Below are 24,937 nucleotides of genomic sequence, written 5' to 3' on the forward strand. Positions count from 1 at the left end.
AGAGCGCTGCTTTTTCCTTTGATATATCGCTTACTCCTTCAAAACCGTCGACTATGGCAGGGAAATCCGGTATACCGGAGATTTTTTGCAGACAAAATAGGACACTGCTAGCTATTAATAAACATTTCAATGATATACAATTAAAAATACATGGCTATGAACATTCAAATTGATACGTAGAAATATTTCCAATCAAATGGTGACATGATATTAATAATTGATACAAAATTGACTGAGTTGTAATTGTTCAAAACCTGACCACATTTCTACGTGTATTTTTCTTGAGTTTCTAGTTTGCACCTCTATATAGAAAACAAAAATGTATTCCACATTAAAAGAGGGTTGTCCGCCACAACAAAGTGCTAAGACAAAGTAAAATTTCCTATTAAATACCTATTAAATAAAATAATTTTGAAGGAAAACAACATAGTTTATCAGAAACGTAAGCGAGCACCAAAATATATCGCGAAATAACTCGATGAAATACCAGTTTGCTGTCGCTCTTTTTGCCATAAAAGCTTTGCGAATGAAAAATTCATCGTTTTTGGACAAAGAATCGTATTTCACATTTGCGGTCGTCAAAAGGTAAGATAACTTTTAGTGCTCACAATGTTCCTATCTTATGCCTCCCCGAGCGTCTATGATGACATTTGGTCAATAGAACGGCGTCGACTGGATGCTATCGCCTTCTGGGTTAGTAGCAGAATGAGAGGGTGCGAAAATTTTTAAAAATCCATCTTTCAAATAGATGAATTTCGGTTTGACGTTCTATTGCTGATGCGTAGTTAAAGCCTGTAATCTGATTGCTTTAAAATAAAATTAATTCCACTATAAAATCTATACAATACACTGGAAAAATACACAGAACTGATACACTGAAGAAGGTTGCAAATAATACACCGAAATATTGGTATCTGTATCTGTTACTATCTCGTGACGTTAGTGGCGAAAAAGTAAAGACTTTTAAATATACGGGAATTAAATGGAAACTATTTTTTCTTCTTGATCGAATCTATGAATACTATAAAAATAAGCTGCAAAAACTAAATCTCAAAGTGTTACCGAACAAATATTTTATTTTTCAAACTGTTCACTTAATTAGCATATACTTTTTGCTGATGTTACGACATTCATCAACTTTATGTCCCTCCCGTGTTCAATTACTGTTTTAGCACTTTTGACTTCCATCTATCACGTAATGTTATTAGGAAACTGTTCATCAGATTGTGTCGAACTAGTATTATTAATATTGAATTAAGTATAAGGAAAATGTGTCATCTGGAATAAAAAAGGCAAAATTGTTGATGCAAATGATGAGGAGGTTTTATGCCTATTAAAGAGCAAGTTTGACTGAAACTGACTCCAGTGGGATTTTCCCTGCTTTTAAATAAACAAATATCAAAATTTAAGATATCCAATCTCGAATTAATATCCCTTTGAGTGTAAACTTCCGACCTTCCATATTGCGTTTACACTTCAAAAGTTTTTATGTGAAGCTCAAAAGTTTTAGTCTTAACTAAATTGTTCGCGTTGCAATTATAAGCTGACTTACGAACTTAGAGTACGCATTGTCGCCTCCTACCTCAACAAGAAACTTACAACCTACTGTTTAATTCTGATATATGCTTCTCGGCTTTTAAAATGGCATCCAAGCGAGAGTAGCAGTGCGTCAAAAATTTTGCTCGTGCATCTCGACAATCCAAGCTCCTCGCACGCAAAGAAATTGATGAATGTGGCCAAACTAATTGATACCAGTGGAATAGAAGTATTCGGAGAACAAAAAGCTGTTAGAAAGATGGAAATATTCAGGCACTAAATTCAGTTCTAAAATCTAATCGAGGAACGAATTCACAAAAATCTAGCTCCACAATCTAGAATTAGGTTTCAGTTTCCTAGACTTAATTTCACCATTTAAACACGTATTCTAGAACTAAATTCTGAAACTTTCTGAACTGCGGCACCCCCTTGATATTGGAACTAATCGACCGATTACTTCGCCTATGTCATTACCCGTTTTTTAACAAATGCGTACTAAACGTTCTGGAAGTTATAAGAATTTTAACGACTTGAGCTACTACTTCTATCGATACTCACATGTTCATCCAGCTCGGCAAAGCTGTCGCTATTGTCCAGTTTCTTCGCGTAATCTCCTAGTGTACTGAGAGTTCGTGGCTCCAGATATGATCCCTTCAGAGCAGCGTGCATCCGCGCAAATTGGTCATAGTTGAACTCACTAACGTTTCCCCACGTTTCGCGGATCGTTTGTCGGGCCTCGAAGTTCGCCGCCGACGAGCATACCACAATCAGCAGAAACACTTTATCGTTTTCACTGCCATCACCGGTGCGTTCTTCCGTCGAGCAAACGTTCAACGGTTCGATGAGGGTCGTATTCTCCGCCGGCAGTACGTAGTCCACCGTTTGCCGGGACGTGTTGGCACTCCAACCGGCGATCGTCCCTGGAACAAAAAAATAATAAACGGGAAAGAATACAACTTTCGTTAGAAACACACCGAGCCAGACTGAAGACACTCTGGTTTACCGAAAAACTTGACTGCAAGCATGATACAAATTCGACCATCGCCAAACTCATACTAAATCAAACCAATAAAGACCAATAAGTGTGCGATGGTCATTTGGGTCGCACATACGCGTAACTTTTCGTCCCGTCCGGCCGCTCTCGTCGGGAAAGCAAATTGCCACCCAATCATCACCGGAGAACCCCCCAAAGCGTATGGTTGCAAATGATTTGCTTCCACATTCAACGGCAAATGTTAATTGGGTTATAGCTGCCATTACTGCAGCGATGCACCACGAGATGCTGCGCAGGTATTGGTAGCTCTGCACTGTTCAAAGTTTTATAATACCATGAAGCTTAGAATCTGTAGGAAACTAGACATGGTTTAGTTTCGGGGCTGCATGGAAAGTTTTCTAACCTGCAAGTTAGAAAAGCGAGGCAAATAAATAGTGATTTACGTATCTAAAGTCAACTCCTGTTATCAGCTATTGATGACGGTATGCGTTATGCCCACTGACATCAATCAATACAGAGAAAAGCTTCATCGAGTACAAAGAAAGTACCGTCTGTTCCGAGCATGCATTGGCATCCCATCTGTGACCGTCGATTGACACCACGGGCAACCACAACAAAGTCACAGCCATTCAACAACATCGGTGGCGTCGTCGACGACAACGGCAATGAACGGCCGAACAGGAACGCTAAAGGTGTCAAATGGCAAAAATCAGAGTGTGCGAATGCGATCAATAAAATTAAGCAGAAACGTTGCTAAATTGATATCAATCAGAACGAAAATTAACCTTTAGCACGCTACGCTCGGAACCAGGCGCTGCATCCTCTTCGATTGTTTTCATCTGCGAAGCGACGATTGACGACACCGAGAGGATCGCAACAATACCGATCGCCAACTGCCAGGCCACGGGAGTCGCGGGTAATGCATTCAATTTATAACAGATGAGAGCGAGAGAGGGGGTGTGAGTGGTTAGCGGAAATAATGGGAATGATGGTCCCGTCGTCTCTCGCAATACTGTCTTGACCTAGATGGTGGCACACTCGCAACCGACCAACTACGCACCGATACCCAGCCAAATTTGTGCGTAGACGCACAATCGAACCTCCATCCATTCAGCATTTCGAAGCCGCGAAATTTCATTCACAAAAATTTGAATATCGTCAATCAACAGCAATTAAGTAGTAGGAGTCTTCCCGCATGACTCGCTATTCATAGACCGAAGCCAGCACACCAACTAACGGGAAGTGGTATTATTGGAGATGATCAATTGATTTGCTGATGTCTTTGCCGATTGTGGCTACATATTGTACACAATGTATTCAATCAAGAAACGCGGTACCGTTCAAGTAGAATTTTTTCGCCCTCTCTCTTTCTATACTCCATCATCTCTGGTGATGTTCCTCACATTACAGCCAATCAAAATCAATGTAACGATCCTGACGTGAAGCGTCGGGAACGTACTCTCGGTGGTCCGGACAGTTGCTCAAAATCTATTTGATGCGACTTTTATCGCTATGCGGTAAACCTTTTAGTTCGCTGGAGACGCCAACGGCGGAGTCATCATTTTGATTGGGACTAGTCTGTGTATTGGATTGGAATTTATTTAGACAATTTTGGCACTGTTTCACAGTTTGATAATTGCTTGAACGGGTATTTTATGTTCCTGGAGAAGGTTCCAAATATTAGAAACTGTTGGTATTGTGATATTCTCACTACGAAATAATTTTTGTTATAGTTTGAAGGTTTTCTTTCACTTTTTGACATATCCAGAACGTCCTGAAACAGGAAACTTAGACATGTTCTAAGTTGCCTGGCAGTTGCTTTGAACGAACTAGTGATTTTGTTTGACATAAAAAACAACGGAAAAATCATTGCTGCGTTGCTGGTTTGGCACATCATTTTGATGGTAGAGTAGACGAATGATTCCTTGTTTCTGAGCATAGATTGACTGAGCGTGATATTTTGTATCACGATGTACTTACACTAGAAGTAGATTCCATACTTATTCAATAGTTCCTACAATGTATCGCAGATCAAGGATGCCAGCTCATTTTATTTTTCAAAAATCTGTGTTCGATCCAAAAATAAGTCCAAAATGCGCCTACTTCCCATAAGAACACTACACATCGGGAAAGGTGTCGGACTTCCAAGCGTTCTGTGGGAAATGTATTTTCATTGTTTTCCTTAGCAATTTGAAGTCTTTTATGGGCTCATTGACAGTCTCGATTTCGTAAATCTGTAAAAATCTGTGTCATTTTTAAAATCTGTATGCTGCATATTGAAAATTTATTAATATGTGATTCTGGCATCTCTGTTGCAGACATCGAGTCAGTTCATGAGCAGAATTTACCTTGTGGTGTAGTGATACATTTCTCATTAACATTTCATTAGAAATCGATGCAAGTTCCAATGGAGTTTTTGTGCCAATATGTCTCCAGAGCCGCAACTCGGAGACCGTCACAGTCGTAAAAAACAAGGATCAGCCCCATGGGGTTGTTCGAGCCGTTGATGTGGAACAAGGCAACCAAAATTTCTAATGATCTACAATGAAATAGTTTAATCAATCGTCACACTTGAATTCGCAAATGCACGAGAGACTGCTTAGATTGATCATTGTTAGGAACCAAAACCGAACACGCGAACCCAGAATATGGACTCTATTTGTCGTGATTTGTATTTGTTTTGTAGCCGACGAAACTACATCAATAGCCCAAATGTATGGAATTATATGTTTGTACACGCTAGCGATACGAATATCGATATTTAAGCTTCTTTTCGCCAAGCTTGTGTTCAAGTTTTGTATGCAAGCAGTTATTTTTATAGCGTTTCTCTACCATTACTACCATTCTGCGATTTCGGTTGAAGCGATAAACTTTTTCTCATTATCAATCAATAAGAAATTAATCTTATGCACTCAAAATTTACCCTGGGGTAGTTGTCAATTTGACACAAGATCAGAGCATAGCAATTAAATCTTCAAATCGTTTTATGGCACTTTTTGTCTTGCTGTCTAGCAACAACCTACCTCTAACAAGCTACGCGTAGGACTGAAAAGTTAGCTATCATTTTGCTTATATTTATAGCTTCGCGTGCTTCTAACAGCTTCGCTTTTGCATCGATTGACCAATCAGAGCGCTGCTTTTTCCTTTGATATATCGCTTACTCCTTCAAAACCGTCGACTATGGCAGGGAAATCCGGTATACCGGAGATTTTTTGCAGACAAAATAGGACACTGCTAGCTATTAATAAACATTTCAATGATATACAATTAAAAATACATGGCTATGAACATTCAAATTGATACGTAGAAATATTTCCAATCAAATGGTGACATGATATTAATAATTGATACAAAATTGACTGAGTTGTAATTGTTCAAAACCTGACCACATTTCTACGTGTATTTTTCTTGAGTTTCTAGTTTGCACCTCTATATAGAAAACAAAAATGTATTCCACATTAAAAGAGGGTTGTCCGCCACAACAAAGTGCTAAGACAAAGTAAAATTTCCTATTAAATACCTATTAAATAAAATAATTTTGAAGGAAAACAACATAGTTTATCAGAAACGTAAGCGAGCACCAAAATATATCGCGAAATAACTCGATGAAATACCAGTTTGCTGTCGCTCTTTTTGCCATAAAAGCTTTGCGAATGAAAAATTCATCGTTTTTGGACAAAGAATCGTATTTCACATTTGCGGTCGTCAAAAGGTAAGATAACTTTTAGTGCTCACAATGTTCCTATCTTATGCCTCCCCGAGCGTCTATGATGACATTTGGTCAATAGAACGGCGTCGACTGGATGCTATCGCCTTCTGGGTTAGTAGCAGAATGAGAGGGTGCGAAAATTTTTAAAAATCCATCTTTCAAATAGATGAATTTCGGTTTGACGTTCTATTGCTGATGCGTAGTTAAAGCCTGTAATCTGATTGCTTTAAAATAAAATTAATTCCACTATAAAATCTATACAATACACTGGAAAAATACACAGAACTGATACACTGAAGAAGGTTGCAAATAATACACCGAAATATTGGTATCTGTATCTGTTACTATCTCGTGACGTTAGTGGCGAAAAAGTAAAGACTTTTAAATATACGGGAATTAAATGGAAACTATTTTTTCTTCTTGATCGAATCTATGAATACTATAAAAATAAGCTGCAAAAACTAAATCTCAAAGTGTTACCGAACAAATATTTTATTTTTCAAACTGTTCACTTAATTAGCATATACTTTTTGCTGATGTTACGACATTCATCAACTTTATGTCCCTCCCGTGTTCAATTACTGTTTTAGCACTTTTGACTTCCATCTATCACGTAATGTTATTAGGAAACTGTTCATCAGATTGTGTCGAACTAGTATTATTAATATTGAATTAAGTATAAGGAAAATGTGTCATCTGGAATAAAAAAGGCAAAATTGTTGATGCAAATGATGAGGAGGTTTTATGCCTATTAAAGAGCAAGTTTGACTGAAACTGACTCCAGTGGGATTTTCCCTGCTTTTAAATAAACAAATATCAAAATTTAAGATATCCAATCTCGAATTAATATCCCTTTGAGTGTAAACTTCCGACCTTCCATATTGCGTTTACACTTCAAAAGTTTTTATGTGAAGCTCAAAAGTTTTAGTCTTAACTAAATTGTTCGCGTTGCAATTATAAGCTGACTTACGAACTTAGAGTACGCATTGTCGCCTCCTACCTCAACAAGAAACTTACAACCTACTGTTTAATTCTGATATATGCTTCTCGGCTTTTAAAATGGCATCCAAGCGAGAGTAGCAGTGCGTCAAAAATTTTGCTCGTGCATCTCGACAATCCAAGCTCCTCGCACGCAAAGAAATTGATGAATGTGGCCAAACTAATTGATACCAGTGGAATAGAAGTATTCGGAGAACAAAAAGCTGTTAGAAAGATGGAAATATTATCTTTCGTTCTACACGAATATTTGATGAGTAAACATGAAAATCAATTAGTTGTTAACAGAAGAGAAAGTAAACAAAGAGAAACTCTCATTAGTTGATGTTACTTTATGAAATATTCACGTCGAATTGTTCTCAAGTGAGACGCGACATGTTCCAAGACATTTCAGGTTTCATCTTGAAATTCTTAACCTTTCATAAAATTCCCAGATTTACTTACCACCACCCAAATTATAGCATTCTTCACTCCCTTGCTCAGCAAACCATCGCTTACGATGCAGCATTCGGAAATAAACTGCAACAGCCAATTAAAAGAAATTCAAAACTCATCCCACAAACACACACGCACACACTCACGAGCGCACTGGGTGCCGCATGTCACCGCAGGGTATTGACCTTGCTCGGGGCAAACTCCCGCTCCGGACGAGTGTTTTGTCTAGACGTTTAGTTTTCCAAATTTATTTCAATTTCGGACGATTACTGGAACCGGCACGGCATTCGGCCTTTCGGTTTGAATTGAATTTTTTTGCCTTTGTTTGCTTCCATCGAATCAACTTTAGTATCGACGCCGAGTCGGTTCTGGTCGCGATGATAGGAAATCGGAGTCCCGGGCGAACTCGTGAGATGCATGCAATTATCATCAATTGATTCAATTGATCGAGGAAAGTAGCTGTGTACTGTCCGTTCCTTTGCATTTCGAAAACGGCAACTCTCTGTGCGAATCTGCGACGGTCAAATATTCGAAGGTTTATAATGATGATAGGAGAAAGGAACTTTTGGGTTGTCAAATTAATTACGTAAAACGAAAGGTATCCGTATCTAATGATTGCACCATTCGGTTGTTGTTTCGATTTGTGATCGAAGACAGTAAAGAGGTTTGAATGAAGCAGAAAATATTGAAGTGCTGAGAACAAGATTTTTCAGTAACAATATTCAAAATGTTTATTTTACTTCACTACCCTATCAAACTACTCGCCTGTACTAATATGCAAAGAACCCACCCGGGAGTTATTCGAAGAAAAATTAACATCCTCAAAGTACTGTAAGATAATTAGAGGACCTAGGTGGCTTCCCTGTGGAAGCCTAAATGTAGTGAATGTGATTGGCTAAATAAGATTTCACATTAAAAGACACAAAATTTTATACCATTATCAGACCCTTTCAAACTAGAGATATCAAGATTCAGTTCAGCTACGCCTGAACTACGTTGAACGTATTATGTCAATTGTAAGAGGTTAGCAGTGCTACTATTTTGTTGCGCACGAATTTAACATTTCTCTCACGGACTCACCCAAGGGCGCCATGCTCGAAAAAAAGTATGTCGCGTACGATTTGTTAGTAAAAATGTGAGAGTTGGATATCTTGATGATATCTTAGCTGTTATTTAACACCAGCACCTTGGTGTCTGGTGTCGCGCCCCATTTTTTACAAATACTCTGTTAGCATATAATGCATTCGGTAACAAATGAAGGTTATTGATTTTCAAATGAATGCCCTAATATTCCATCATAATATCAATGCAATGATACACAGATTTGAAACGATTAATGAAAATATTCTTCAGATGCCGAATTGAAATCTGTTTTTTCTTTAATCTGTGAAACCGCCATACCCATTGAGCCACCTCGGAATCATATCTCAAAAAAAAAGTGCTCATCTCCGGCGATAGAGAATGAATCATGACAACAAAGCAAATACTTGCACCTAGGTCAAGTATCGGTATGGCTTCGAAGATATCACCGATTGGCGAACCGACGACAATTCGAGATAAGCAAAATACGCTTATAATTCACAATTGCAATCGAAAGCTCATTCACGTCAAAACTAAACCCATTATAGTCGAATACATTTCGATCCGTTCCGATAAGAACACAATCGCAGCACAGTTCTCTTATCGTAAAACCAATATCGCCAGCACTCACCTGTTCGTCCCTTCTCCTGGACTAGTGGCACCTTCATCAGCAGTAATGTGGCGCAACAAAACAAGACCATCGTGAGCAGAAACACACGATTTCGGGTGCAGTTGTTTCCTCCGACTGCCTCCGAGCCGGCTCGATTCGTCGAACCATTCCAGCCTAATTTTCCGTTTTGTTCCTGCCGTTTAGTTATCCGTTTCTTGCATGACTCACCCGGAATTAGCGAGTGGTACTCGTCGGCGTCGGTTTCGTTGCTGGTGGAGCTGACACTACTGCGCTCATCGGGGACTTCCAGAACCATCGGCGTTTGGCGATGGTAGAGCTCCGCGCTGCTAAGTACACTTCCGTCAGACTGCATTCTTAAGAACAAAAAAAAATCAAATGGTTATGATAGATTGAGAAAATCTCCTACCACAGTCAATTTGAGAGCATAGAAATGAAAACCATTAGCTAATTACCCTTTCGTGTTCTCTCCCGTAAAATTATTTTCTGCTTATTATTATATTATGTATCCCGTTGTTTCGTTCCGCCACCAATCGTTCTAGAGCCGCACTGTACATCAGATGAAGATTCGCTGCTCGAATGAGGCACACATTTTCCCAGCGAAATGGGTTATATTTCTTGGACAAACTTTCAATCACTTCCATTCACATTCTTTCTATGACACTTCTTTTGTACTCTTGGGACTGGCTCTCTACTGATATCTCGCTTTCTGTAGCAATGAAAATGACAGTGGATGCACGACTACCATACAGCGATTATTGTGATGAAAATTTTTCAGTAGCATCCAGCACCCACTACAAACCGTAAACTCTGTCAAACGCAGAAAGAGGTGGCCGGCAATGTCAGCGTTGGCATTGTGACAGAAATGCCAAATTGACACACCCAGAAAAATATTTTGTAATATCAGCCTGGTACAGAGTCAAAACAACAATTTGTTGTGTTGTTCTGGTACCAACAAAATACGAGTATGTATTAATTGATAATTTAGTTAATATGAAATTAAAAAATACATTAATTCAACAAAAGGCAGTATAGTTGGTTGTTTGATGCCAATAGTTTTTTGATTCAAATCAAAATTTTGGGTTGATACAATCAAAATCAAAGATGAATGTAAGCAAGAAACGTCAGTTCAGAAACAAAAACGTGTTTAATCCACCTAGCAGTGAGATGATACCTTTTTTACCAATCTGCATGTGTTTTTTGCATGAATATTCTTCGGTGTTTAAGTTTTCATGACATTATTTTAATGACCGTCGTTTTAAGCGACAATTTGAGATTTTAATCACTCATTACTCTGTAATGTCGAAACTGCAAATCGGATCGAATTTAAATCTAGAAGTGTGATAATCGATTAAAGATGCCATGATATGTAAGTTCCACTTTAGAGTTTACGGTAATTTAAGGTACTTCCAGAGCCGGTATTCAGGAACCAGCATAACCCAAACCGATTCGTATGGCCATAAAACGAATAAATTACAACAGTTTTGAGTCCTGCTTTGAAGCTTTTCGGGATTGTCATCTTCTATATCGGTTTGAATTTTAAAAATTCATCATCATGTAATTCGAGAACCGGAAGTCATGATTGGATTAAATAATTAATTTTTGTATGTATGTATAAAATTAATAAATTTTGTATATAAGTTTGTTTTAATTTGAATTTTTGTTTCTGAAATTTGATTAGGCTTTTTTTGAGAAAACGATTGAGCTTTGAGAAACGATTTTATACTGGAACCGGAATTCTAAAATCGGTATGACCGAAGTCAGATAAATTCACCTGAATAGCTGTATAGTTTACATTTGTTTCAAAATATTTGAAAATCAGTGAAGACATCTTTGAGAAATCATAGCACGAATTTAATTTTTAGGTGCCTTCTGAATCGACAAAAAGTTAATTTTTTTTATCGGCTATCCAAATCTGCTAACCCGACAAACCTGATTAATTTATGTGGAATAGACATTTTTATACCAATCAACCTGTATCTCCGAAACCGGATGTTGGATCTGGTTAAAGAGCAAAATGTTTTATAAAATCTTGAAACTTTTCATTTGAATCTTAGATGATTCTTAGAATTCATTTGAATATTAGATCGGTTCAGCCATCTACGAGTAGAATGAGTTACACAATTTTGATTTCGTTTCATATATCATTCTGTAGTTCCGGAACCAGAGGTCGGAACCAAACATAATTCAGGAACTTTGTTTGGGAGCATACGACTTTTCGTATGAATCTGAATTTTAGAAAAGAAATTTTCCGAGAAAATTGAGTGAAATTATTTGTCACACACGCATTTGCTGATCTCGACGAACTGATTCGAATGGTATATGGATGTTATGTTCTTCCAGCATTTATTGCTGTAAGTAGTTTAAAACAATATAATTAAACAAAAATCTGCCATCATCTGGTTTATATATGTCATATTCGAACGATTATGTTGCCAAAAACGAGCCGTGCTAAAATCGGTCCGAGGCTAAATGTCATGGAAAAGGATGCTGTACACAGTCTTTTTGGTACTTAGAAACAATTGTATGTAACAGTATAAAAAATCGTATTTCACGTTGTTCCCAAGCATTTCTTCGTCATACAGTGCTCAAAACTCCTACTGCTGGAATAGGGGGAAAAGTCGTTTACACAAAAATTTCGATATCTCCGTTAAAAATGGACGGATTTTAACAATCTATGGCTTGTTGGATAGGTATTATCGTGCGGAATCTAAGTCTAAAAACATATTCTGTTTTCAAGGTCAATTGTGACAGATACTGTCAAAAAACTGAAAATTTTGACATAAAACTTCGTATAACTCAAAAAGTAAACATCCGATCTCAAAACCATTCAATAGCGTTTTGGGTGACGGGGAGACCTTTCATTTGCGACTAGTTTGATCAAAATCGGCCCAGCCATCTCTGAGATCTCGACCTCTTAGTTGACAACACACATACAGACACACACACATACACACACAGACATTTGCTCAGTTCGTCGAGCTGAATCGATTGGTATATGTCATTCGGCCCTTCGGGCCTCGGAAAATTTTTCGAAAGTTTGAGCGAATTCTATACCTATTTTTTATATATATAAAAAAAGATAAAAACATAATTTTTGAAACAAGTAGGCTTGATTCTTCTGCGTGCATGCATGTATGAATTTTCCAAACTTTTTGAACTTACACTTGCAATGTTTCTACAATTATGAAATAATATTTTCGTGGAATAAATATATGAAAAAAGCAACTCGTATGAAAATAAAAAAATACATCTTTAATTTTCATATGGCTCAAATTCATAATACATATACATATAAATACTAGAGCACAGACTAACAGACAGGACACTCAAATTAGATTCTTCAATCATTTTAACGGTCATTTTGAATATTCCACACTTCTGCCGCCACTTAATTTCGGGTGAAACTTCCAACACAATAAAAAATGGTCTAGATGAACAACGTTGAGTCAAATAAATGGTTACCTTCCAACATCGCGAAAAAGTTAAATATATTATCAACGTAATCCAATAATTTATTGTGACGATTCATTTTCAAATATTTTGATGAAATCAGGCATCCCTGCAAGCAGCTGATCGGTGTTGACAAACGAGGGGAAACCAACTAGTAAAAAAACTTGTACATATCACAAGGGGTATACAGATAGTAAATAGTTCGCGCAGTACAATATAGGTGGAACTAGTGCATCACGAAAAATTATTTTTATAAGAATTTACACATACTGTCATGTCTGTTAGTCTGTGACTAGAGTGCCTATAACAGTGACAGTGACGACATCTCATATAGTAAATATTGCTGCTTGAAACCACACAATATGATAATTAATTTTCCTCAGTGGAATAGTTTGTTTCAATAAATACTTTGTTATAAATGAACGAACTTTAGATAAAGGTAATAGTTGTAGGGCTTTAACGACGACACGACCAGGCACTCCGAAGAAAAATCGAAATAAAAAGTGTCTGTGAGTGATTTTCCGTCAGTTATTACAAATATAGCGACCCCTTGATAATGATCAAATTAATCTTTTTAGGCAACACTGCTCTGGTTGCTATGCGTTATTTGTCAAGGAAACGCAATTATAAAAATGAACAAATAAACTGGAAAAGTATCCCGATCCATTGTCAATATCCACGAAAATGCAAAGGATTAAGTTCTAAATAAAGCGATATATTCTCTTGTGTGCAGTCATGTATTTCCTAATCTGTAGCAATAAAATGGACATGGACAAAACTGAATTAACAATCATGTGTATTTGCTAATAATCAAGTAAAATTGATGTTTCTAGAACATGAAAAAATCGTGGAAAAGGATGTTTATTTCGTCTTTTATGCCTTCAATTGAGACCAAACACATTATTTCGTAACACTACACCCAGAAAAATATTATAGTAGCCGTAACCTGTTTGTCATGGTCATTTCAACTATATGCTTAAATAGTAACAACGACCATGATATGAGATTATTCACTATCTGTATTGTATAAAGTACTAGACAACAAAGACTATAACTTGAGAAGACTATTTGTATTTATGACTTTTCTGGTATGGTCATTCTAACAATGGTTGTCATCTCGAGTCTTTTCGAGTTACTGACGGGTTGTCAGATTTGTGATACAGTTTTAATAGACGAGTGGCAGGTCGTGTCGTCGGCCTTCAATTACCTTAAATTTAGTTATTTCAACTAACGCTCTGTATTCAAGCCCAAATCCGTCGTGAAAGTCGACTATTTTTATTCCACTATTCTCGTCGCTCGATTTTTTAATTGATTAAATCGGACAGCACCGAGGGTTCAAATCATAGTCAGAAAATCTTTTGCTAATATTTATTTTCTCCGTTTGTTTTGAATTGCTATTTTATAGTTTGTTTATTTATGATTTGCATTGCCAAAAGTAAAGGTTTTATTTAATCTGCAAAGAAGTATGAAGTTTTATTTTGAATTATAAATTTCCAGGATACTAATACAATGGCAGGTTGAGCACAGACTAACAGACATGACAGTATGAGTAAATTCTTATTAAACATAATTTTTCGTGATGCACTAGCTCCACCTATATTGTACTGCGCGAACTATTTACTATCTGTACACCCCTTGTGTTATGTAAAAGTTTTTTTACTAGTTGGTTTCCCCTCGTTTGTCAACACCGATCAGCTGCTTGCAGGGATGCCTGATTTCATCAAAATATTTGAAAATGAATCGTCACAATAAATTATTGGATTACGTTGATAACAAGGTTGAAAATATATTTAACTTTTTCGCGATGTTGGAAGGTAACCATTTATTTGACTCAACGTTGTTCATCTAGACTATTTTTTATTGTGTTGGTAGTTTTCACCAGAAAATAAGTGGCGGCAGACCAGAAGCAAGTAAATATTGTAACAAAACGGTTTCGATTTTGTCTTGCGTTGGAGGATGAGAAATAGGCACAATCAAGGGGCAAATCACTCTAAACTTTGTCTGAACTCAAACAAGTTTTACCGGGAGTAAAAAATGGGATTAGAGAAGTTTAGCCGAGATCTGGAAATGCATTATTTTGACATAAGAAGCTGTAAACGTGGGAGCAGAGTTGCCAGATATTTTCATAGATAATCTGTATTGCTTTGTATAAAAAATCTGTATTTATCTGTATTCACTAAAGGAAGGAAATGGCAGATGCAAGGAGCAATCCTTTATATCGTAAGTCCTTGCCGCACTGACAAGACATTCAACGACGAAATTTAATTGTTTTTGGTATCAACCACAATTGAATTGTAAATCCATATACTTTTTTCGTTTGAAAATGATGACTTGGAATTCAAACGCCCAATACGCAACGTCAAGTCATGTCATACAACTTTTCAGTCTGACAATAAAGTTTCATGACGCTGCACGAAAAATTTTTCCTTTTAATATGGGCAATCAAACACGTTCAGACGGAAAAGTTTAATTATTTCTTTCTTACTTTTTGTGGTATCTGTATAAATCTGTATTTAATTTGAGAAATCTGTATAAAATCCGTACTCTGTATTAAATCTGTATGCGCATGTAAAAATCTGTATAATACAGATAAATCTGTATAAATGGCATCTCTGCGTGGGAGCTCGAATGACAGATACACTTCAAACAAGATTAGGCAAAACTAGGTTGGATTAGTTTTAAATTACCCAAACTTATCTAGACTAGTTGGGATTAAATGAGATTAGAGAAAATTATTTTGGAATGACATGAGTTTATTAGTATGAGATTGTCTAGAGTTTAGAGTGATTTACCCCTTGGGCACAATTATGTATATAGTTTTGGCAATATGTATTAAATCTGTATCCTGCATGAAATTCGCATGGACCTATACAAATCAATACATTACAGGTAATTCTGTATGAATGGCAACTCTGTTGGTGAATGAAAAAAATAAACACAGTCTAAACGACAGACAGGATGTTTTTGATATGGTAACGTGGCGCCATCATGACACATGTGAGTACTGTCCCAAATAAATAAATATTCGAAATGACCGTTCAAATGATTGAAGAATCTAATTTGAGTGTCCTTTCTGTTAGTCTGTGTGTTAGCACTTGGCGAAAAATGAAAAAAATGGAAAAATATAACTAAGTTTAGCATCGCTATCTTGGCAATTAAGAAAGTGATGAGCGGCTTGATTTGGAAACTGCGTCAGATGTGGCCTTAAGGGACCATAAAATTTTGATAAATTTCTGAACGATTTTGTAGTCGAAGCTATTTAATGGTTAATGGTGTAGAACTGATGTATTGCAAGACGTATGTGTATGATGGTTTTGTGTGTGCCTAAATTTCCCAGTTGGCATTTTGAGAAGAAAAAATTTAACGTGTTTTTCTGAAAACCAATTTTTGAAGTCCGTGAACACGGTGCTGTGAAATCTACTAAAGCGATTCTTTTCAAACTTGTAACATACTTTCTTTCTTGGTATAAAAAGGCCTCTTATACGTTTTTGATATTTTTCCATTTTTATATTATGATATTATTTTCACCTCAAAATTGGTGGAAAATTTAGCGAACTGGTAAAAAATCAAAATTATAACTTGAGAACGACGGAGGAGGGAGAAATAACTCGCACATTAAGTAAATTTAAGAACATTTTTGATTTCAAATAATTCAACGCCGGGTTATCGTGTTCATCGCGCAACGTAATTCTCAAAAGAGATTTTGGGGAATGCTCTGTTACCGCCTTATTTTTCAAAATAAATATACGAAAATTTAACTAAATATTTTTTAAATAATGCTTTATAGAGTAAAAAAAAGTTTGAATAAATTTGCTTAAGCTGTTTTCGCAGAAAATTAAAAATAATTTTTTTAATTCAAATTATCGGTTCGGTTATCAGCGGGTTATTAAATTTAGCAACGCTCTCTAACCATATTAATCGTTTTTATATTCACGCATGATCACGCATTGCTAGAACCATAAATCAAATAAATATAGATTTCCCACTATACGAAGACACTGACAGTGCTTCTAGTGACAAACGGTTGTACTTTTTTCCATTGTCTACTATGGTTGTGTAAAATGCGCAGGCAACTTTATACATGCATTTTAGGAGCATTTACGCATCCATTCTACACCAGACGGCGCTTTTGATGTCATGGGTTGCTCAATTACATTACTGTTACATTGGGGAATCTCGGCTTATTTTATTAATGCTAGAATGACAACCGCCGGTGTGGAAACGCTTTTGATCTTCAGCAACCGGGATATGCACAACCGGCAATGCGTAATCATAATAGACACGCATTGAGCTGCCGACTGGTGAGCATGGTGTTAAAATGATATTTTAACCCTGCAAATACTAATAAACGAAAATTTTCAAATTCATTAACTATTTTCTTTATTATTATAACCAACGTTATTTCTTGCGTTATCACAAACTTGAACACGGTTCACAAAATTTTAGCTAGCCCGTGTCTTTAGCGGACCTTACACGATCATTAAAAGTGTCATTACTAAAAAATAATATCATTTTAAGGAACGTGTATGGTGCCGTAATGACGAGTTTTCTATGCAAATTTGAAATATCATTACTTAGTCATCATTAAAAATTTCATTTCGCAGAAAATCAAAAATAATTTTTTTAATTCAAATTATCGGTTCGGTTATCAGCGGGTTATTAAATTTAGCAACGCTCTCTAATCATACTAATCGTTTTTCTATTCACGCATGATCACGCATTGCTAGAATCATAAATCAAATAAACATAGATTTCCCATTATACGAAGACACTAACAGTGCTTCTAGTTACAAACGGTTGTACTTTTGTCCATTGTCTACTATGGTTGTGTAAAATGCGCAGGCAACTTTATACATGCATTTTAGGAGCATCCATTCTACAGCAGACGGCGCTTTTGATGTCATGGGTTGCTCAATTACATTACTGTTACATTGGGGAATCTCGGCTTATTTTATTAATGCTAGAATGACAACCGCCGGTGTGGAAACGCTTTTGATCTTCAGCAACCGGGATATGCACAACCGGCAATGCGTAATCATAATAGACACGCATTGAGCTGCCGACTGGTGAGCATGGTGTTAAAATGATATTTTAACCCTGCAAATACTAATAAACGAAAATTTTCAAATTCATTAACTATTTTCTTTATTATTATTACCAACGTTATTTCATGCGTTATCACAAACTTGAACACGGTTCACATAATTTTAGCTAGCCCGAGTCTTTAGTGGACCTTACACGATCATTAAAAGTGTCATTACTAAAAATAATATCATTTTAATGAACGTGTATGGTGCAGTAATGACGAGTTTTCTATGCAAATTTGAAATATCATTACTTAGTCATCATTAAAAATGACAAAAATAATTCTCGTGTAAGGGCCCCTTTTGATCCGATTGCTTTATTGTCTCAAATGAAACAAAATATTAATAACAATAACATTGTTTAGTAAAAGTAGATTTTTTGATACTTTTTTGAGTCCGTGTAAAATAATGTTGAGCAACAAAATCGTTCTTGTTTTCTTTTACAAATACTGGCAACCCTTGACAATACCACATGCATTTCTTGTCTCCTGCAGTTTGATGTAATTTTGATTACAGAGCTGAAATTCACCTGTGCTTTAATTTCAAACATAAAAAAATGTTTTAGGAAAACAATTTCTGCTTGCTTCTTCTTGTAGAATGTATTATGAGTGAATACTACTATTTGGATATTTCACTGTAAGATATACCTGGCGTTTTAGAAATTTCAATGATTATGAAACACGTTTTTGATCTATTTCTCTAGTAAACTGGCTTCGGAACCTGATCAATTGCTACCGGTATTCTTCAAAAGCTGCATAGAGCGTTCACTTCTACAAATATTCGGAGAAATCGGTGGTCAAACTACCGTTGATGTGTTGAAATTTGACGCCCAACGAGCGAGGGCTATCGTTCGAGTGCCGGCTGAGTTCTACGTTAAACTACGGTCTGCAATTACTTTAACTGGAGATTTCCAGTCTATTCCGTGTAGTTTTGTTATTCATAAGGCTGGACCTGTGCTACTAGGACTTGTAGAGACACACCTTGAGTTTTGATTAGATTTATAAGGAACCATGTCGTATTGTAAAACCTTCGGAAAAGATAAGGTGATATTCGCCACTCAAGAGGATCATGCGACACCAAGTACAATTCAGCTACCAGAATCAGAACCATCGCCTGGGTTAATACTAGAAAACGGCGAAATCAACTGGAGCTGTCCGTGCCTTGGTGGGATGGCTACCGGACCTTGTGGGGTTGAGTTTCGCGATGCTTTTTCGTGTTTTCACTACAGGTAATGCTATTCGTAAAGTCCACGGAACGAAACTGCTAATGTTATCGAATATTTTAGTGAAGCACAGCCGAAAGGATCCGACTGTTACGATGCGTTCAAAACGATGCAGGATTGCATGGCCAACTATCCGGGTGTCTACAAACAGAATTTGCGAGAGGACGAAGAAGACGCAGATGAGGGTCTTGATTTGGGTGCAATGCTTGACGACGATGAAGAGGATCCCGATCGGCAGTCTTTGAAGCAGCAATCTGCTGCTGCTGCTACTACAGAAAATGCCCCCACTGCAGCTAGTAGCGGCGAGCAGACAACGGCCATAGCGCGGAATGCAACCTAGCAATGATCGCATTATAGTTTACGATAAAGTTATTTAGAACAGAAGGCTGTTGTTTAATTAATTAATACCTTTACGACTTTTCTACGCGTCCCAAGATGGCGGTTCAATGCATAGGACACTGGTCTCACAAGCCAGTTGTCGAACGATCGAGCCCCGACCTGAAAAGATTCTTAGTGTCAGTAGGATCGTAGTACTAGCCATGCAATGATTCTGTGCGCTAAGAATCGGCTGCGAAGTCTGTTGAAACAGAAAGGCCAAGTTCCACAAAAGGAATGTACTGCCAATACTTTTCTTTGCGACCTTTCTACACATAATTGTCTCATATTGGACGGACATACGGAACAGTTATGCTTGGAATGGCAATATTGCATGTTCTTGTTTTGCGTTTGTTGCACTAGTCTGTTCGATCCATTTCTAAAACTAAGCAAGTATTCAAGATAGACTTGCAATATACAATCTATGAATTACTTTTGCAGCAATTTGTTTTAGCTGTTTTGTTTATAAAACAATAACGCTAAGTATATAATTAGAAGTTAAGCATTCGGTGCTCACTGAGAGTTTGTCATAATCGTGAACGAAAAATAAGGTTTCTCGTTAGGTGGTAAAATTTATACTACTCGTACGATTCGTCTTATCAGCCGTTATCACAAAACAAACATGATTTCTAGAGTGTTCCAAACGAGCAAACGACCTGTCAATTCAATGTAAAGCTAATGGAATGTTTTGAATTGTTGCCAAAATTACGGATGAGATGTCGTCACTCTGGTTATAGGCACTCTAATAATTTCCTCCATCAATTTCAACATTCAGTCTGTCTGGCATCTCTGATCAAATCTTGCATTAGACAACCAAAACAACCCTGCAGATGACAGTCTCACCGAGGAGCAGAGCTGCCATTTCAAAATCTGTGTATCAATTTAAAACAACTGTTTCTCATCTGTGATAAATATTTTCGTTTTGAATTTGTGAGAATCGTTCCCAAAATTTGTCAGGTATGCAAAATATTGTTAAAGATCTGTAGAAATCTTTGAATTTCGAAAAAAATCTGTAATCTGTGACGCGGAATCTGTTTAGCAAAATAGATGAAAAATTCTGTGGTTTTGTAGAAAAATCTGTGAATATGGTAACCCTGTCGCCGAGACCGACAGCTCATCAAAAAATTTCTCGATTTCTCAATCACAACAAACCAGTTGAAAGCTTTGAAATTTTGAGCTCTAATGCTAAATAAACAGTAAAAATTTGGTGATGAGACATCGGTGTAGATAGATTTGTAAAACGTCTGTCGCATTTACTCTATGGATGCAAAACTCAACAACTATCGAACAAAGAAACGACGCCAGGCGGTTCTAAACAGCTTTAAGGATCGTCTTTTTAATATGGTCTCCTTTCAGCAGGTTCGAGTGGATGAAAAGTCAACCCACGTCATAGTGGAAGCAGATGTAGAGTATCTCTTGTGCCTTCCATCCATTCATCTTACTGATTGCACCGTATCTTCTAGACCGACGACAATCGATCTGATCAGCAACCCGTCATCACACCAGTGCATAAAACAAAACTAACCAGTAAAACTATTCACACTAATTCGGACACCGAATCAGTTCTACCGGTGGACGACAGCAGTACAACCTACAGTGATCTGGATGAACCATCCGAAACACAATCCTCCAAGAAGCCACCGAAATCATATTTAACCTACATTACATACCTAGTATATTTCTTGTTTTGGGTTACGCTATATGCAATTGCAATCGAGCTACGGTTCGGAGTAGTGTTTCTAATGCTGTCCGGTTTGGTGGCAATCTATTTCAACACCAGAACCGAGAAAACACCTGGAGAGATTAGCGCATACAGTGTCTTTAACGAAAACTGCGAATCTATCGATGGAACGTTAAAGGCAGAACAGTTCGAACGGGAGATTGGAATTCGGCACTGATTTTTTAAAACCAAGACACTATTTACATCAGTTTTAAAAACGAAAAAATCTTTCAAGATGAAAAATTCTATTTATACATCTAATAAAGTATTCATTTAATTACTGAGTAGAAGTAAATCTTTGCCTGAATAGGGTAACAGAGGTATTTTGGCCACTTCATATATTTTGGCCCACCCAACAAACTTTATGGATTTAATCGATATTAAGTGACTCATGTTGCATCAATTTGAAGCTAATCACATTAAATTACCTATTGCGTAAGGGTTTTTCGAAGATATTACAACATTTGATGAATATTTTTACAAAGTGGGCCAAAATAAAATCAATCCTAAAGTGGGCCAAAATTCCTCTGTTACCCTACATATCGTCATTGCATTCCAATGTCTTTTTTCTGTTGCGTATATTACTGTTTGAATGAACACATTGCTTATTATCTAATATTCGTTATCGCTTTGGATTTACTATATAATTAAATGTATTATGTCGATCATAAAAAAATTTAAATTGATTTCTTATCATAAATATGATAATTAGAATTATTTGGTTTTCAAAACAGACTTGTTAGTGTCATACGTCCTGCTGCGAATTTGCTCTGAAGTTGGGATTGGAAAACGAACAATAATGCTGTCAATCTGTGTTGCCATCTTTAAAAATGTATCTGGAATGTTCCACAAAACAAGTTAACTATTTATGTTAGCAATAACGGCCAATAAATTTATACAATGCATACCCTTAAAAAACCATTGATTTTAGAGCATAAACAATTGATTCACAATTAGATATATGGGTTACAATACATTTTATTGTATCTTGACAAGATTTTTTTCATTTCCAACGATTCAATATATTGTTTTTACGATTCTACAATTAAATTTATTGTACACGTGGTGTTTCGAACAATATGCCAACTGTACCTTTAATTGTTTTCCAAGAAAACATGTATGAGAAAATTTTATGAATTGAATTGTTACGATACATAACAACCTATACATTCTATTATTTAAAAAAACATGTTCACAATTAATTGAATAGTGTATAACAATACATTAAAATATTTTTCAATGAACAGAGCAAAATTGTGGCAGGTTTTGTAACAGTAAATAGTATGGTTTTTATTCTGGTAGAGAACAGTTAAGATAATCACTAAACTGTTTATGAAAATCTTCAACACGTGGTATAAGTGATTTTTGGCTCGTTTCATAAGTTCTGAACTAATTAAACTCTAAGCGCTTTTCCGCAGTGTATACCCAACTAACCAAAAGTTCGGGTAAAAGGGACTGATTTGGCTTAAGCAGCTCTCAAAGTTCATCAATAGCATTCTAAGCAGCCCATTTTTAAGTAATTATCCACACTTGAAAGTTCGCGCGACGCAACCGAGCGAACTTCTAAACTGCTTATAAAATACATTGTTCAGCTTCTATGCAGCGAAAAAGTTCACGCGGAACTTGTTCTGTACTTTCAAGTTACCAAAAGTACCACGCGTACTCTTAAGCAGCGAGAAAGTTCACGCGGAACTTGTTCTGTGCTTCGAACTGTCAAAAATTGCCACGTGTTTTCTTAAGCAGCTAGAAAGTTCATGCGGAACTTGATCTGTACTTTCAAGTTCCGCATGTACTTTTAACACAGACTAACAGACATGACAGTATGAGTAAATTCTTATAAAAATAATTTTTCGTGATGCACTAGTTCCACCTATATTGTACTGCGCGAACTATTTACTATCTGTACACCCCTTGTGTTATGTAAAAGTTTTTATACTAGTTGGTTTCCCCTCGTTTGTCAACACCGATCAGCTGCTTGCAGTGATGCCTGATTTCATCAAAATATTTGAAAATGAATCGTCACAATAAATTATTGGATTACGTTGATAATATATTTAACTTTTTCGCGATGTTGGAAGGTAACCATTTATTTGACTCAACGTTGTTCGTCAAGACTATTTTTTATTGTGTTGTTAATTTTCACCCGAAATTAAGTGGCGGCAGACCAGAAGCAAGTAAATGTTGTAATTAAACAAGTTCGATTTTGTATTGCGTTGGAGGATGAGAAGTAGGCACAATTATGTATATAGTTTTGGCAATATGTATTAAATCTGTATCCTGCATTAATTTCGCATGGAAGTATACAAATCAATACATTACAGATAATTCTGTATGAATGGCAACTCTTTTGGTAAATGAAAAAATAAACACATTCTAGATGACAGACATGATGTTTTTGATAGAGTAACGTAGCGCCATCATGACATATGTGAGTACTGTCCCAAATAAAGGAATATTCGAAACGACCGTTAAAATGATTGAAGAATCTAATTTGAGTGTCCTGTCTGTTAGTCTGTGCTTTTAAGCAGCAAGAAAGTGGATTTTTTAAGTAATTGTGGAACTTCTGGTTGCTTGGGTAATTATGCAATTCATAATTTTTTCGTCTTTGTAAGATTGAACCCCGCAATATCCACATACACTTCTTCGGTATGCGTGACTATTACGACTATTAGCTGTGTGCATGTGCAGCTCAGCCATAGCCGAGCCAGAGAAAAAGTCAACGCCGAAGGGCTCGAATCGGTCGGATCGGCCTAATGCGTATAGTCTTTAACTCTCAGCGAGCTCCGGAACAGCCGGAGTTACTTTGAAAGGTGTATGTTGGCTCTTGGTTGATTTTTCGTCATCCAAAATATATACGTGAATTAACTGAAAGACGCCTTACTGTACAATATTAAATCAATTTACACAAAGGCACTATGCAAATGCATTAAACAATCAAAGCTTCAAAATTATTATAACCTTTTATTTTACAACAAGAAACAGATCGAGAGAGAAGCTAGATTGAAGAAACTTCGAAAAAAAAAACGAAAATTGCGAAAAAGAATTGCCAGTAGAAGGATTCGAACCTGTAACCAACTAAGAGTTCAAACAACAGTGTTGGAACAAGTAGCGCAAACACGTGCATGATATTTTTTGAGTGCCGGTTGAAGTTCATACTGTATAGATAGAGAAAGGACCTGAACCAGCAACCTTTTTGTACACGTGTTCAATTGAGTTAACGATTCGATTAACAGGAATATTTTGTCGTGAATACGACTTACTTTACTATGGGGTGCCTTTTCAAAATTTACCCTCCGAGAGAGTGATAAGTTTTTGATCGTGAATATCTATTGTTGTATCTAATGAATCAACATAATTCTTGCGACATGCCATCGGAAATATGATCACAATTTTATGATAAAATTTTCAGTTTTGTGACATACTCTCAAATAATTCAAAATTAAACTTTTCTGAAATGTTTGGTATAAACGAGTATCAAAGAGGATAATTCATAAGGCGCGTTTGCCCTTCTCGTATTTTTAAAGCTCATAGCTCAGTGATCTGTGAAAGGATTTATATAATCTAACTACCAATAGAATCGAAATTTTTCAATTTAAACGTGTATAGCAAAAGCATTGAAGTATTTCAATAGTACACTATTGAAAAACCTGTCTCATTTGCTCCATGTCAACACCAGCCAATCAGAATGCGTTCTAAGGAAGAGAA

At 36.5% G+C, this 24,937-nt stretch overlaps 3 protein-coding genes across 3 annotated transcripts in view; 2 read left to right on the top strand and 1 right to left on the bottom strand.

Moving 5' to 3' along the window:
* Positions 1-10,211, bottom strand: part of LOC131425854 (uncharacterized) — a 30,008-nt gene extending 19,797 nt beyond the window's left edge. The window contains exons 1-3 of the mRNA XM_058588093.1: positions 9,834-10,211; positions 9,382-9,734; positions 2,095-2,456 (exon numbers count right to left, since the gene is read on the bottom strand). Of these exons, the coding sequence (XP_058444076.1) occupies positions 2,095-2,456; positions 9,382-9,733 (714 nt within the window). The 5' untranslated portion in view covers position 9,734; positions 9,834-10,211. The remainder of the gene's footprint in view (positions 1-2,094; positions 2,457-9,381; positions 9,735-9,833) is intronic.
* Positions 10,212-18,790: 8,579 nt separating this feature from the next.
* On the top strand, positions 18,791-19,521 carry LOC131438868 (mitochondrial intermembrane space import and assembly protein 40-B). Its single transcript, XM_058609224.1, has 2 exons — positions 18,791-19,143; positions 19,201-19,521. The coding sequence occupies exons 1-2, from the start codon at positions 18,926-18,928 to the stop codon at positions 19,475-19,477; spliced, it is 495 nt and encodes a 164-aa protein (XP_058465207.1). The 5' UTR covers positions 18,791-18,925; the 3' UTR covers positions 19,478-19,521.
* A 1,099-nt stretch (positions 19,522-20,620) lies between these two features.
* Positions 20,621-21,527, top strand: LOC131435871 (uncharacterized). Its single transcript, XM_058604162.1, has 2 exons — positions 20,621-20,916; positions 20,976-21,527. The coding sequence occupies exons 1-2, from the start codon at positions 20,773-20,775 to the stop codon at positions 21,408-21,410; spliced, it is 579 nt and encodes a 192-aa protein (XP_058460145.1). The 5' UTR covers positions 20,621-20,772; the 3' UTR covers positions 21,411-21,527.
* Positions 21,528-24,937: the final 3,410 nt, after the last annotated feature.

The sequence above is a fragment of the Malaya genurostris genome, chromosome 1, assembly GCF_030247185.1.
Source record: "Malaya genurostris strain Urasoe2022 chromosome 1, Malgen_1.1, whole genome shotgun sequence".
Classification (NCBI taxonomy): domain Eukaryota; kingdom Metazoa; phylum Arthropoda; class Insecta; order Diptera; family Culicidae; genus Malaya; species Malaya genurostris.